Source organism: Petromyzon marinus, chromosome 38, assembly GCF_048934315.1.
Source record: "Petromyzon marinus isolate PM22_M1 ecotype Great Lakes invasive population chromosome 38, UKy_Petmar_22M1.pri1.0, whole genome shotgun sequence".
NCBI classification, from domain to species: Eukaryota; Metazoa; Chordata; class Hyperoartia; order Petromyzontiformes; family Petromyzontidae; genus Petromyzon; species Petromyzon marinus.
Genome location: NC_133704.1, coordinates 512,540 through 529,176, shown reverse-complemented (window position 1 = coordinate 529,176; position 16,637 = coordinate 512,540). Strand labels below are relative to the sequence as shown.

The window sequence follows — 16,637 nt, the reverse complement described above, 5'->3', positions numbered from 1 at the left end:
ACCATATTGGCTGCATTTGAATGCAAGCTGGTAAATAGGTTTGAGGGAGTTTAGCTCTGTTAGCCGTAGCCACCCACCACCTATGGTCAGAACTTACCAGATAACACGGCTCGCTAGCTGTCACACTCTATGTGTCTCATATCTTGTTTGGTGTCGAATTTCACCTTGAACCAGGTATGACACTTACCTGGAGCCAAGTGTCACATTTTACCAGGTGTGACCTCTTGCCAGGTGTCAATTATAGCCGGGTCCCATGTGTCGCAGCTTCCCAAAATGACAGGCATCATCTCCCTCTGAAATACAATAAAATCAATAACTCCCGTTAGAACCTTGTGAGGTGCCATTAAGACAAGTATTTTTTTACAAGAACATCTGTAGGAATACCGTGCACTTTCTTCTGGTTAGGGACCAGAGCATGGACAAATGTCAAAAATGGACGAATGTCAAAGCAGAGCTTTTATTTAGCTTGCAAATTTATTTTGGCCGGTGAAAACGTACATGCAAATAACTACAGTAAATATAAAAACGTACATGCAAATAACTACAGTAACTGTATAACACATGTGTATGAAACATAAATAAAAGAAAAATAAACACAAGAATAAATAAACCAAAGGAAATAAATAAATAAACAAAATAATACCTTCAAATATTTTTATTCTTGCGTAATTAAACACTGTAGTATTATACTGTTATCACAAAAATAACTATGAATTGTTTACAGTATCCTCACAGAAATAAGTACAGCATTAATAATTCATGAATGAACACATATATAAGAGATCCTCCCTGAACAACTTCTATTCTAAGACTGAATGAAAAAGATGGCACGTGACGCGAACATCATGGAAGGTTGGATGAAATCGGACAAAAGAGGAAAGCACGTGGATGAAATTTTAAATGTGGTTATAATTGAAAACGGCCAAAAGAGCGAAGCGACGAAAGTCAAGTGGACGAAAGTCAAGGTATCGCTGTATTCTGGTATCGTGTGTGTGCACGTTTGTGTGCTCCATCCAGAGCGACAAGGTGACCATTGTGGACCATCACACGGCCGCGGAGTCGTTCCTCAAGCACATGGAGAACGAGTACCAGGCACGCGGGGGTTGCCCGGCCGACTGGGTGTGGATCGTGCCACCCATGTCCAGCTCGCTCACGCCGGCCTTCCACCAGGAGATGCTCAACTACACGCTCTCCCCATCCTTCCTCTACCAGGTGAGACACCTCCACTCTTTACCTGAGATTCCTCTACCAGATGAGAAACCTCCACTGTGCACCTGGCCTTCTTCTGTGTAATAATGATTATTTTACTTTTTTTCCCCACAGCAACCCGCATGGAGAACATGGAAATCTGCGAACAAACAGCAGGCGATCGGTCTCAAGCCACTGTCGATGTATGCGTCTCGTGACAAACACGGAAACACGTGGCTCCACCATTTAAATATCACCACATTTACAATATAAGCATGTGGCAAGCACGATACCACTTTTACCACATGCAGCCACGTGACACACAAGGCCATGTAGAAAACACACCAGCACATGTCTAGTATGGTAACATGTGCCAAACTGGACATCATGTAGCAACACTGGCAACCAATGTGCAATGTGCATCTACACAACAGAAAATTCAGCACCGTGGACAGTGCCACATGCTTTAACAAAAAAAATACAAACACAACGACGTACTTAATTAATAATGTCGTTATCATGCTTTGCCTTGGGTATGGTGGTGTTGTAGATGGAGTGGAGGTAATTGCTGTTGATGTGGTAATGCATTGTTGTTTATGCGTTGATATTTCTGTTGTTGACGTTTGATCATTCAGAGCTGTGCATTTCGTCGCCACATTGATGAGCCGTGTGATGTCTCGACGCATCAAGGCCACGGTTCTCTTTGCCAGCGAGACGGGGAAATCTCGTGCGTTCGCCAAGACACTGTGCGACATCATGATGCACGCCTTCAATGCCCGGGTGAGATAGTGGCCACTGCTGTATGTAAAGAATACTCGATTAGAAGATTGATTTTTTTATTGCGTTCAATACCCAATTAAAACCCCACCCACTGCTGCAGTGAGGTCCCCAGGTCCAGTTTAACAGCAATACAATTGGTACAACTAGTAGCGTATTTTTATGAATGTATATAGAAGCGAAATGCTGAGGAATGGTGGCGTTTGTGCGTAGACTACCCTATATTTCATCATAATGACAGTCTGAACCACTGGACGGGTTCCACAGGGTTTGAAGGATTCCCTTGGTGGCCCCCCTCTTTAAGAAGAGGGGACTGCAATAGACTGTAACAACTGCAGAGGCATCTCCCTCCTCAGTGTGCCGGGAAAGCTCCTGGCAAGGATTATTCAACATCTCCTTGCCAGGTACGCTGAGGAGAGGCAGAGCCCCAATGTGGTTTCAGGCCAGGGCGGTGCTGTACAGATGCCGTATTTTCTGTCAGTCTGCTACAGCAGAGGTGTAGGGAATTCCAACAGGTCCTACATCTCTGCTTTATTGACCTGGTCAGGGCCTATGATACCATCAATAGGCCTGGGCTGTGGGTTGTTTTTTATGCTTTCGGAGTCCCTGACTCTCTGCGCACAATCATTAAGGACCTTCATGATGATGGGCAGGCCCAGGTAAAACTATGTGGCTGGGAGTCGGAGCCATTCCCTGTTCACCTTGGGGTGCGACAGGGATGCCCTCTAGCTCGCACATTATTTAACATATTTTTCAACCACATAGTTTGTGAAACCTTCAATGGCTGTACAGGAGGAATCTCCATCTGGTACAGATACAATGGGATGCTGATCGATGCCCGGGTGTGGTCAGGGGATAGCTCCCTATTGGTCAACTATGCTGATGATCTGGTGATTGCTGCTTACTCAGAGGAGGAGTTGGAGGCTGGTGAACCTGGAGCGTGCCACTAAGAGGTGGGGCCTTACCATCAGCCCCACCAAAACTAAGCACCTGCCTGGGTATTTTGTACCATCGGACACTCCACCGCCACAACTCCCAATCGGTGATGGGGCATTTGTGGAGGGAGTGGAGAGTTTCCATACCTGAGCAGTGTGCTCATGACCGGCTCCGGTTTGACAGCAGAGATCTCACTCCGAATCATTCCAGCGGCATAATTTTTTAATCAGCTCCTTAACGCTGTGTGGAAGCTGCCTGGTCTGTCGTTCCACATGAAGCTTCGAGTCTTCTCGGCCACGGTCATTCCCTCCATTCTTTATGCTTGTGAAACGTGGACCCCCCTAATGGAACATCTTCGCTGGTTAGAAACATTTAGGCTGGCCTGCATACGATCCATCCTGGGTCTAACCAGACTGGATTGTGTGAAAAGCTCACAAATCCTTGATAGATCTGGACAAAGTCCCATCGGTGAGCTCCTCCGGCAGGCAAGGCTGCTTTGGTTGAGTCATGTAGGCCGCATGGCTGAGTCATGTAGCCCACTTGCCCAGTCACCACATACCTAAACAGCTTTTGTTTGGCCGGATATAGGGGTATAAACCGGCACAGCATGGGCTAGAGAAGAGATGGAGTGATGTGGTACAATAGAATGTGGAGCTGAGTGGACTTGCCAATGATGGCCTCTGTGGAGGAAGCTCGTGAAGGACGCTACTAGGCAGTTGGAGGCAGTCACCCTCCAGGAACAATGGAGGGCAGAGGAACGATGCTCACAACAACTAGCGGAAGCGCCGGGTGGATAAAACACAGCAAGGTGGCACAGTAGGGGGCACAGATGGTGCATCGGCCAGTTATCTCAGTCAGCCAACCCATGGCACCTGGGTCTGTCTCGTGACCTACTGTTTGACACTTCAAGCGGCCTTAATGTGCACATCGCCTGGCACAAGTGCCGTAGTGATGTCACTGCCACTTAGGGGCGAACAGCGGTTGTTGTTGTGTACAAGTTATGTGGAAGTGGTATGTAGCAGTTAGCACGCTGTGCTACGACCCAAGTTCTATTCCAGCTCAGCCAAAACCAGTGCCGATTATATGAACCGGTCTTAGGCCTCTCCTAGGTCGACTCTGCCTCAACTGAGTACTTGGTGTGATGTGTAGTGGTGCTGGCCCCCACCCCCTCGTATGCCGTGCTGGACTTCTTAGGTGCTTGCGAACCGCACTTCCCCCAACAGTCTGTTACGGCTATAAGGGGAGCTTTGTCTTTGTACACGTTGTGCACATATATACAGTAAGTCTGGAAAAATATGGACAGGTTGTGTGCATGTATATATGTATGTAAATGTGTACAAAAACACATGTTGTGCATATATATCTACAGTATGTGTGTATAAATGTGTGTGTGTGTGTGTACAGGTGGTGTGCATGCAAGACTACAACATGGTAGACCTGGAGCACGAGGCGCTCGTTCTGGTCGTCACCAGCACCTTCGGCAACGGGGACCCCCCCGAGAATGGGGAGGTGAGGTTGAGTAATAATGAGGAGATAGGGTTCGAGTTAAGATGTAGGGTCAGGGTTATATGTTGAAGGTGGATTTGATGTAGGATCAGATTTTACTAGGATTGAGGCCAATAAAGGACCTACAGACCTCCCAGAGGTATTGTATTGTTGATGTTCATGATGTTATTCATGTTATTTATCTTATTGTTGTGGTTGTGTTCATGGCACAGACATTCTTCAAAAACCTCACAACCTTGCTTCACGAGTGCTCATCAGCGGAGCGGCGAGTCGGATCCCTCAAGAACGTCAGGTGACAGAACGCTCAAATCCTATTATACTTGCTCATCCACTCTACTGTTCACACTGACTGAATCACATGTTTAGCCTTGTAGGGTCTAGGGTGTAATTGTGTTAGTAAGCATCTATCAAGGCCAGTGTGGCACACAGTTTGGGTACTCTGGCCCCTGTTTTCTTAGCAGTACTAGCAGACACTAATTTAGGGCTGAGTTGACCTGACCCTGAAGCCTGTATATCTCGAGTTTGCATATTTTCCCTGTGGTCACGTAGATTTTTTCTGGGTCCTCCAATTTTTCCTTCCACATTTAGAAACATGCGTTTATAGTATTTAGCTGTTATTAATTTCCATATGATAAGCCACTTCGTTGAGCTATCATTTATTTTAGCCAGGTCACTTCTAAAAAAGAGCTACATAGCTCAGTGGGCTTTACCTGGCAAAATAAAAATAGTTTGGTTTAGAGGGGAGTTCAAGGAGAGATGAAAATTCTCACAATATGCATCATGATTAGGTTTCGAAGCCAGATCGGAAGTATCGCAATGCACTGCTCGATGATACTGCACCACCAGTCCAAACTCACCCCTAAACCAGTGATGGTACACTCATGATCTTTCTATAGTAACACCATAGAGATACATTTTGTCCAGGAAATATTGTGCATATTATTAATTGAATTGTGTATGACGATATGTCCTGTACAATAGAATTTGGTTTGTATCCTCATGCTTATAACTATGGTATTTGATGCATGGTTTCATCACAGTATATCTTTGGTATATTCACGATACTTCGATGGCGTCTCTATGGGCCGGTGTCCTTCAGGTTCTCGGTGTTCGGACTGGGCTCCCGTGCCTACCCTCACTTTGCGGCGTTTGGCCACGCAGTGGACGCACTGCTGGGAGACGTGGGCGCGGAGAGGATCCTGCGAATCGGGGAGGGGGACGAGCTGAGGGGGCAGGAGGAAGCGTTCCGCACCTGGGCGCACAGCGTCTTCCAGGTGATGATGAGCATAACTCCCAAGTCTACTCGAAGCTCAGCCTAAATCCAATTATAGTTACAAATTGAAATAAAACCGTAAACCTAACTCTTATGCACCTGAGTGGACAACGTCTTTAAGGTGACAATAACTCTAACCCTAAGCATAAAATATAAGCCAAACAATAACCAAGTAATAAGTCACGATTCTGAACCCAAGCCCTAAACTCTGAATTTATGTAGAAAATCCAACTATAACTGTAAACAAACCCCCACCATAAACGTTATCATAAACTTCGCTCAAAGCATAAACCTAACACTATCCATAAACTGTACTCAAACTCTGTATGAGTGTGTACTTAATGTGTATATATGTATACAGACACAGACTTACCACTCACAACCCGAGTGGTTTGTCTGTGTGCGTTAGTGGTAAGCGGTTTGGGCTCGCTAACAGCGCTTACCTCTAAGCTCTGGAATGTTGAACTCGTTATCTTTGTCTTGGTTATGTCGTTTGGAGGAAGAGCCACACATGCAGGATGATGTTAAGATTTGACATACAGTCAAGAGCTTCAGGCGATGAGATGCTTCCACGGAATGAGTATAGGTGGAAAGTTGTTGACTAGATGTTCCATTGTCTGAGGTCATTCAACACATTCGCACCGTGAAGTGTTCTTAATTCTGTGTGTTTATACTCACAGGCTGCGTGCGAGGTGTTTCACGTGGGCGGGGGAGTGAGCATGGACAAGGTGGCGACCTCCCTGGCGCGGAGTGAGCGGACGTGGCGGCCTGACCGCTGCCTCTTAGTGCCGGCCAGTGAATCCCCTGACCTCCTCTCAGGTGCTGAACACATCTTCCAGCCACCACCTCAACTACATGTACCTACTCAATTGGTTAACTACACACCAAATAAACTGCTTAACCACTCATCTGATCACCTGTACAATCATTGGAATTGCTGTCCAACTTACTTGTGTCACACCCACCTAGCTTCTCACCAAATTCACCCATCTGCTTAATCACCCATTCAAACATCTATCTACTTAACACATCAACTCAACCTTGTGCGGTGCGAAAGTTGTTCAATATACATACAATTAAGCATCAACGCAATAACTTACCCACCAACCTATGTGCCTGCCTACATGTGTATTCTGCTAATCATTGTTCCTGTGTTTAACTCTATAACTAAGACCTCATATCCCTGATCCCTCGCCCTCTCCCCATCACACAGCTCTCTCCACGATCCACAAGCGAAATATTTTCTCAGCCTCCCTTCTCTCCTGCGAAAATCTGCAGAGCAGCAAGTCCAGGTTAGCAACTGTGTGATCTGGCTCAGATTAATACCACAGCTCCATAACTTTCTGTTAGTGTTTATGCTGCTGTTATTTTTTACCATAGATGCTGTTGATTATCAATGTGCTATTTGTGATGATAATGTTATATTTAGTGGCAACGTTGAAGGCAGTATTGATGTTAATGTTGCTGTTAATGGTGGTCCTGTTCTTAAATCTGATATTGGTGTTAGTGTTGTCAATGCTGATGTTGCTGATTGTGTTCATTGTCATGTCGATAGCCTTTGTTTTGATGTTGATGGTGGTGTTGACATTGATGTTGGCGTAGATGTTTATGTTGATGTTGACGTTGATGTCGTTGCCCTTGGCCGCCGGTGAAGCCGCTCCACGGTGCTGGTTCGCCTGGACGTGCACGGTCTCCCGGAGCTGAGCTACGAACCGGGCGACCACCTGGGTGTCTTCCCGTCCAACCGGGACGAGCTGGTGCACGAGCTGCTGGCACGACTCCAGGACGCATCGCCTGCCACACAGACCGTGCTCCTGCAGGTCTCCCAGGAGCGCGACACTCCCTTTGGTGAGTGCACCTCTGCTTAGTTCTCAAGCTCAAGGAAGCAGCTGCTGTCTGGGGTTCTGAATCTGATGCAAGTGTTGTGCTGTCTCGGATTCTGAATGTAATGTTGCCACCAAGCGGATATCCCTGGGCATTGTAAATAGCTATGATGGAACTTGATCATTTATATCTTATGTCCATCCGACCTTGCTGCTGTATCTTCTAACTTATTTCCCATACTTTTTGCTGATGATATCAACTTGATTTTATCACGCAAAAATTTCAATTCACTAATCAATGAATTCAATACAGGCATAGTAAAATTTTCCGAATGGTTCCATAAAAACAAATTATCTTTAAATGTAAAAAAATCCATCTTCATGATATTCACTGGTAAGAATAATAAATATTGTAAAAAAAGAGCCAGCATCTCTATTACTGGGAATTAAATGGGTCAGGTTTCATCCACTAGATTGCTTGGAATTTTAGTTGATGGAAAATTGTGCTGAAAAGATCACATTCACTTTGTCTGCAGTAAAGTGATGACGTCCATTGATATCATCAGAAAGATGGGTGGTCTGTGTCATCCGGCCTGCTTCATAAATCTATACTACAGCTTAATTTACCCATATCTCATCTATTGCAATATTGTCTGGGTCAATGCATATGCTTCCCTACCTACATAAATTACACATCATCCAAAATAAATGTGCAAGACTGGCCACCTTCTCAAAGTACTTGGCTCCATCTGCCCCAATATTTAAGAAACTCAATATCATGTCCATCTACAACATTAATATACTCCAAACATGCACCTTTATCTATAAATACACGTACCTCCGCGACATCTTACCGAAACCCTTCAAAGTATTCTTCCAGGTTAATTCCCAAATCCATGCATACAACATGAGACACTCCGATCACCTTCACGCTCCCCACTGCCGTACCACGCATAGTCAATTCTCTATCAGATACAGAGGTTCTGTACTCTGGAATTCCTATCTTCACATTGACAAAATATCATAAACATGTACTGGCAGTCTACATTATAGACTGCCAGTACACTCACCAAGGTTAAGAACCAGGCTACAGTCCACATAAGTGATTTTTTATTTTCATTATTTTAATTTTATTTTTTATAATTTTTATTCACTTTATTTTTATTATTATTTTTCTATCTACGTGACTTTACCGAAAGAAGCAAAGAATATAAAAATATCATCCCTCATAACTTCAAGCATAGACTATGGGTCAGCCTGAAGATCCAAACTACCTAGTAGTTCCTCCATGTAGTCTAACTCTTACACACACACACTCACACACACATATGAACACATGCGGACACAAAAACACGTTTTTTTGAACACTGAGTTTAACATGCTTATTTAAAATTGGTATGCTTTGTTTAATTGATTAGTGAATACGTTTTGTATATACATTGTTTTTTTTGTGTGATTTTCATATAAGCCCTCTTGGGTTTCCAACCTCACCTGCACATGTTTTTTTTACCTTTTTTATTTGCACTGTTTGTCTTTCCCTTGTTTTTTTGTACGAATAAGCAATACAATACAATTTATGCTAGGAATATGTTGATGGGTAAAGATCTGCGTCTCTGTTGTCTAAAGACAAGATTTACCAAAAATGAACAACTTTCAATTCCTGACCATGCATAACATCGGTGACAAGTGCTACGTGAACTTGGCCTGGACCTCATTTAATTTGTCTCAACCTTACAGCAGCATGAGGCTTCGTGATTAATACTGCAGGTTTATTCATCATAAAAATACACATTGTCTGCATCATCGTGAAAGTTAAAGATCTAGTGATGTCATTTGTAAGAGTAGGATATTGCATGCTGCATCATGGTCCAATATTGCCAAATTATAAAAATGCCCCACAATTTACTAAATTAAAATATACATCGAAATCATCGCTCCTTACTGTAAGGACCCTCCTGTAAGAGCCATAAGACAGAAAGTGAGTATTATTTCTGTATATAGATTTGATGTACATCAGTCATACATTTGTTGACGGACTGGTTATATTTGATTTGGAATATCCCAACTGTGTAGAAACCCCCCTGTGGTTAGACGCGCCATTGGTTGAACACATGACGTCACTTCCGGTTTTTACTGTATAAACGGGGGGCTATGAGAAGAGTCGATGGGGAGCGAGTGGATACAGTCTTTTGACCATGCGACAGGGTGATACAGTACGTGAACAGGCGAAGATATAATTTTAGAAATAGCTCGTTTTTGTGCAACTAAGAAATAAAGAAAGAGTTTGATTTAAGACATCTCAAACACGTGTCAGACTTTTTGCTCCCACAAGTTTAAGGTGTAGCTTATTTTCTGGTACAAGAAAGCTGCGCCTACATTAGTCAAAAGTCTCCTACTCACGTGGAAGAAACCTATTCAAGTAAAAGACTTCTACTCACGTGGAAGAAACCTACTCAAGTCAAAAGACTTCTACTTACATGGAAGAAAGCCGTGCAAGAAAGAAGAGAGAATGCTCTTCACGTCTCACCAACAAGGAGGCAACAAGTTCGTGTCTAAGAAGAAGGTACCATTAAGTTTGTATGAGAGAAGATTGTTACCAAGAGTGAAAGACAAGCAAACGTTAATGAGTTACTGAAGCCTGCTAGTTACATAAACATAACAGTGAGCTGTATTTGCTTTGCCAAGCCAAGACAGTGCATATTTTAGGAACGGATCTGCAAAGGTTATTTAATTCAATAACTCTGAGAGTCTTGAAGCCTTTTGCAACTCGTTGTGCACTGAGGAAACAAGAATGGCGGACGGCATGGCAAAGTCGGCTACAGTACAAGGCAGCACAAGGGCACGCAGCTTGCGTGAGAAAACGTCAAGCAGGAAAGTACGGTGTTGGCGGGAGAGCGGCGGTGCAGGCACCTAGCCAGGGCGCCTATGGCCATATAGACTCAGAAAAGCCCATGGAAAAGTGGATCACAGAAGTATCTGAAGATACAAGTGAAGATAAGAAAGATGAAGATGATGTTGATCCAGGAGACAGCATATCATTACTATCAGTTCCACGGAGCAAAAACACAAATGAACATCGCTTCGTAACTGGAAATGACTCAATAGTTTCCTCTAAAAGCGCCACAATTTCGGCACGTATACTAGAAGAGGCAGAACACACAGCTCTGTTAGCCAAGGCAGCATCTTTAAAGAAGAAACAAGAAATCGAGGTTGAAGAAGTACAGCTGAAAGCTCAAAAGGAGCAGTTGGAATCAGAGACTGCTATTGCAGTATCCGTCTATTACAGTAGAAGAAAGAGCCATAAAGGTGGATAAGATGCTCGGACAAGAACATCAAGTGCCGCTCGAAGAGTCTACCTTTTGAACGGATAGCACTACAGTGCTGAAGTACATAGATAATGAAACCACTCGTTTCAAGACTTTTGTGGCAAACAGGATCGCTACAATCTGTGAGGCCACAAAACCGACCCATTGGAAGTATATCAATACCTTTGTAAACCCAACAGATCATGCTTCAAGAGGTTTGAAAGTTGATAACTTCATAAAAAGTGAAAAATGGATTCAGGGACCCAAATTCCTGTGGATGGCTCCGAGTGAATGGCCAGAACGACCAATTCAAATTAGTCAAAACTCAGATGATGATGACATAAAGAAGTCGGTAACAGTCAATCTCCTCAGTATCAAAGATAATTCTAATCCAGTGAACAGACTTGTCAATCCCTACTCAAGTTGGTATCATCTGAAGAGAGCAATGGCATGGTTTTTCCAACTGAAAGTGATTCTGCTGCATTTAAGGAATCAAATAAAAGAGTATCGAGCTACAATCAGTGAGGCTGAAAGTAACCCCGAGAGGCAGAATACACTTCTCAAGCAGTGCATGCAGAAACTCAAAGCAACACTGGAAAAGGAACTGCTTACAGTGGAACATTGGATCCAGGCTGAGATCGACCTAATCCGCTTCAGCCAGAAGAATTATCAAGACCATGCCAGACTCCAACAGTTCAGTCTGTCGTGTGTTAAAACGAAGTTCAGCACACTAGAGCGACCTTTTATAAAGCTCTATCTGTTACAAGAAGCAGCATGAAAGTATATGGATAAGATAAAGAGAAGGCTCAAGAAAGACAATAAGTGGCAGAAATACAAGAAATTATTATTGTTATAAGTAAAGATTATTATTTAGAGTTTGTGGCTCTTAAGGTTAAAGTTAAGAGTAATTGGTATGCTCCCTGCCTAGCCAATTAGGGGCTGGTAATGTAAGAGCCATAAGACAGAAAGTGAGTGTATTATTTCTGCATATAGATTTGATGTACATCCGTCATACATTTGTTAACCGACAGGTTATATTTGATTTGGAATATCCCAACTGTGTAGAAACCCCCCTGTGGTTAGACGCTCCGTTGGTTGAACCCATGACGTCACTTACGCTGTTTACAGTATAAACGGGGGGCTATGAGAAGAGCCGATGGGGAGCGAGTGGATACAGTCTTTTGACCGTGCGACAGGGTGATACAGTACGTGAACAGGCGAAGATATAATTTTAGAAATAGCTCGTTTTTGTGCAACTAAGAAATAAAGAAAGAGTTTGATTTAAGACACCTCAAACACGCGTCAGACTTTTTGCTCCCACAAGTTTAAGGCGTAGCTTATTTTCTGGTACAAGAAAGCTGCGCATACACCTAAAAAGAGTTATGAGACTCAGTGAGGTTTTCCTGGGTAAACAAGATAAATAATCAAGTATTTGTGATCAGCAAATTTTAAACAAAGGCAGCCATTCTTCATAGCTTCACGGTGGTGAGATGTTAACTACTTCGCCTGATATGCAGGAGGTCGTGGGTTTGATTCTGACCCTGACGCCTGCTGTATGTGGTTTGTATGTCTCTCTCGCGTGGATTTTTCTCTAGGTCCTCTCCAGATTTAGAAACATTTTAAAAGTATTTGGCTTCTATAAATTTCCACATGATAATCCAATTCGTTGAGATATTGTGGCCAGATTGCTTCTGAAAGAGAGCTATTAGCTCTGGGCTTTACCGAGTAAAATAAAATGAATTTTTGGTAAAAAAAGCAATGTTTATTTTATTAGGTGCTTACTAACAATCAGAATCAGATTCTTCATACTGGAGGAATTTGAGAAGCTATTAAGCTCTTTTTCACAGATGTTCAGTAGTTTTTACAGATGTCCAATAGATTGTTGGAACATTATTTGCGACTAGATTCAATACTTGCCCCAACAATCTGGTAATCCCTATTCCATTGTATAATCCGAGTTGAGATTGTACGGTGTCCATTGACTTTGCCATATTGAGCTGGAACCAAACAATGATGCGCAGACCTCCCAATACGTCTGAATCTGGCTCGGGGACAAGCAGGGCCAAGGCCGGGGTAAATTATTTTCGTCATGTGGTAGGTCAGTCAGTAAACTCTGAGGAGCATCACTACCATTTCGTCTACATGTGACTAGATTCAACCATTGTTTATGACGTCAGCAGGACAGCTGGTCCTACAGTGGAAAATCAGTCCAGTGCCTCCTGAACCATGCCAAACTCATGCACGGCACGTCTCTAGCGTGGCTTGGCTGTACAGTGGAAAAATAGGTATTATTCCTGCTTGTGTGGTGCAGGCACGGTGAGCGAGTGGCAGACTGAGGGGCGGCTGCCCCCTTGCTCGCTGGCGCAGGCTTTCTCGCACTTCCTGGACATCACGACGCCCCCGTCTCCACAGCTGCTGCTCCACTTCGCGGGGCTCACCGACGACGAGGATGAGCGCAAGCGCCTGCACCTCCTTGCCAAGGTGAGGTGGTGGGGGACACATGGAGAGCATTGTACTGCGAGTCAGGTAAAGGGCCAGTGTTGTATTAAGGGTAAGAGACATGGGGTTAGAGGCAGAATTCAATGTTGTGATTAGGTCAGGGATAGTATTCTTCAGATCATAAGACACACTTTTTGCCCTTTGTAGTTCTAGCACATACAGTGAGGGAAAATATTTTATCCCCTGCTGATTTTGTATGTTTGCCCACTGACAAAGAAATTATCAGTCAATAATTTTAATTGTAGGTTTATTTGAACAGTGAGAGACAGAATAACAACAACAAAATCCATAAAAACGCTTGTCAAAAATGTTATAAATTGATTTGCATTTTAATGAGGGAAATAAGTATTTGATCCCTCTGCAAAACATGACTTAGTATTTGGTGGCAAAACCCTTGTTGGCAATCACAGAGGTCAGACGTTCCTTGTAGTTGGCCACCAGGTTTGCTCACATCTCAGGAGGGATTTTGTCCCACTCCTCTTTGCAGATCTTCTCCAAGTCATTAAGGTTTCGAGGCTGACGTTTGGCAGCTCGAACCTTCAGCTCCCTCCCCAGATTTTCTATGGGATTAAGGTCTGGAGACTGGCTAGGCCACTCCAGGACCTTAATGTGCTTCTTCTTGAGCCACTCCTTTGTTGCCTTGGCCGTGTGTTTTGGGTCATTGTCATGCTGGAATACCCATCCACGACCCATTTTCAATGCCCTGGCTGAGGGAAGGAGGTTCTCACCCAAGATTTGATGGTACATGGCCCCCTCCATCGTCCCTTTGATGCAGTGAAGTTATCCTGTCCCTTTAGCAGAAAAACACCCCCAAAGCATAATGTTTCCACCTCCATGTTTGACGGTGGGGATGCTGTTCTTGGGGTCATAGGCAGCATTCCTTCTCCTCCAAACACGGTGAGTTGAGTTAATGCCAAAGAGCTCCATTTTGGTCTCATCTGACCACAACACTTTCACCCAGTTGTCCTCTGAATCATTCAGATGTTCATTGGCAAACTTCAGACGGGCATGTATATGTGCTTTCTTGAGTAGGGAGACCTTGCGGGCACTGCAGGATTTCAGTCCTTCACGGCGTAGTGTGTTACCAATTGTTTTCTTGGTGACTATGTTCCCAGCTGCCTTGAGATAATTGACAAGATCCTCCCGTCTAGTTCTGGGCTGATTCCTCACCGTTCTCATGATCATTGCAACTCCACGAAGTGAGATCTTGCATGGAGCCCCAGGCCAAGGAAGATTAACAGTTCTTTTGTGTTTCTTCCATTTGCGAATAATCGCACCAACTGTTGTCACCTTCTCACGAAGCTGCTTGGCAATGGTCTTGTAGCCGATTCCAGCCTTGTGTAGGTCTACAATCTTGTCCCTGACATCCTTGGAGAGCTCTTTGGTCTTGGCCATGGTGGAGAGTTTGGAATTTGATTGATTGATTGCTTCTGTGGACAGGTGTCTTTTATACAGGTAACAAGCTGAGATTAGAAGCACTCCCTGTAAGAGTGTGCTCCTAATCTCAGCTCGTTACCTGTATAAAAGACACCTGGGAGCCAGAAATATTTCTGATTGAGAGAGGGTCAAATACTTGTTTCCCTCATTAAAATGCAAATCAATTTATAACATTTTTGACATGCGTTTTTCTGGATTTTTTTGTTGTTATTATGTTTCTCACTGTTCAAATAAACCTACCATTAAAATTATAGACTGATCATTTATTTGTCAGTGGGCAAACGTACAAAATCAGCAGGGGGTCAAATACTTTTTTCCCTCACTGTATCTGTCATTTATTTAAATATTTGATTAGTGTAGGGTATTATTGATTTGGTATACACAATGATAGAAGCCAACCTTATTGTCCAGATTCTTAGATATCTCCCATCTAAGGGATGCATTTGATACATTTGTAGTGAGTCCAACTGAGTCGCAGACGTTATCTTAGGAGCAACACTATTTATTTACACAACAGTACGTAACATAACACAATCTACACTCGGGTCTCGAATGCCCATCTAACCACGCTACGGAAGAACTAGACACGGTTCGCTACCCCGGTCCAGACCACATGTTGGGTCCCGGACCACGTGGCTAGAGGCTTCTTCTCCCCGACGTGGATCTTCGTAACACCAGCACACAAAGAACCTTGAGCTCCTCACGGGGCCCTCGTTATATACCCCCAGGCTGGGGCTGGCTCCGCCCTTCGCCCCGCCCTCCTTCCAGGTCTCTCGAGCTCCTTCTCGAAGGTTCCCGAGATCTCTTTTGGACCACGTGACTGCCCCGAGGCCCCCGTCCACCGGTGGCCCCCCTCCAATATCATCCGGTCACATGTCAGCAGGTCAACCAGCGTATCATGCCCAAACATAACCCTGGCTGGCTCACGTCCCTCTCGCTCCCTCACCGGGAGCCCACACCGCACACTGCTCGCGGTGCCTCCGCACTAACCAGCGCTCACCTAGGCCCCGCTAGGGCTGGTCCTACATCCCGTAACCCGGGCTGCACATAATAACAACACATTACCTGCCGTGGCTTCGTAAGCCCCGGCACCATACAGTGACAAGCACAGTCACTACACATTGTTCAACCACACACATGAGAGTCATTCCATAGGCTACTGACACTCAGTCCAAAAAAATAATTGATACTGTTATACAAATAAAAGTAAAAATAAATTAATCAATGGCTTCATTCAGAATGTAGGTTAATAAGGCATCACCTAGTAGACAATATGATGTTTATTATAAGGCAAACAACGCAAAAAAGGTAATCTTTCAGTTTGTAGCAGATCATCTCTCACGCTAGTATCGAGGTGACAACGACAGGCGTGGAGGAATTTTCTGTGCTAGTGAATGTAAACGTACACAGTCTCGCAAACAGTGCAGACAACAGCAGCGGCCAAGTGGTTGATGCAGTAGCTGGTGACTTGCCAGGTTTGGTCGGGTCTTGATGACGTGTAGAACGATGATGTTCTTCTTTATTTAACATCCGCTGTATAGATGTCTACTCTTTGGTTCTTTCGATCAAGTCATGTAGGTATAAAATTAAATAAATTAAATCACGACATTTCGGGCGCAACGCAAGTGTCCGTCATCAGGTGGGACAACCACAGCAAGAAACATAGATGTCTTCACCATGATAAATATGCCAGGGCTTGGTGGTTTACAATAACTTTTTCTTTAGCTCGTGTCACCAATGGCATGTGACCTTGTGGCACAGTTCGATGCATAGCCTTTACTTCTCCAGTAGGAAAATGTGGATTGTCTTTTCCCTCCAACATTTCTTCTGTAACACTCACTTAATGTATCCCTAATCTCGCTTGCCGTATATATTGCCTTTATATTATTTGAC

The 16,637-nt window shown here is 44.0% G+C and overlaps 1 protein-coding gene across 2 annotated transcripts in view; it reads left to right on the top strand.

Annotated features, from left to right (window-relative positions):
• Positions 1 to 16,637, top strand: part of LOC116950298 (nitric oxide synthase 1-like) — a 187,169-nt gene that overhangs the window by 138,495 nt on the left and 32,037 nt on the right. For both annotated transcript variants that reach the window (XM_076072480.1, XM_032968017.2), the window contains 10 exons: positions 1,018 to 1,212; positions 1,324 to 1,391; positions 1,824 to 1,968; positions 4,306 to 4,410; positions 4,620 to 4,699; positions 5,507 to 5,681; positions 6,361 to 6,499; positions 6,894 to 6,972; positions 7,335 to 7,528; positions 13,120 to 13,289. In XM_076072480.1, coding sequence (XP_075928595.1) covers positions 1,018 to 1,212; positions 1,324 to 1,391; positions 1,824 to 1,968; positions 4,306 to 4,410; positions 4,620 to 4,699; positions 5,507 to 5,681; positions 6,361 to 6,499; positions 6,894 to 6,972; positions 7,335 to 7,528; positions 13,120 to 13,289 — 1,350 coding nt within the window. The remainder of the gene's footprint in view (positions 1 to 1,017; positions 1,213 to 1,323; positions 1,392 to 1,823; positions 1,969 to 4,305; positions 4,411 to 4,619; positions 4,700 to 5,506; positions 5,682 to 6,360; positions 6,500 to 6,893; positions 6,973 to 7,334; positions 7,529 to 13,119; positions 13,290 to 16,637) is intronic.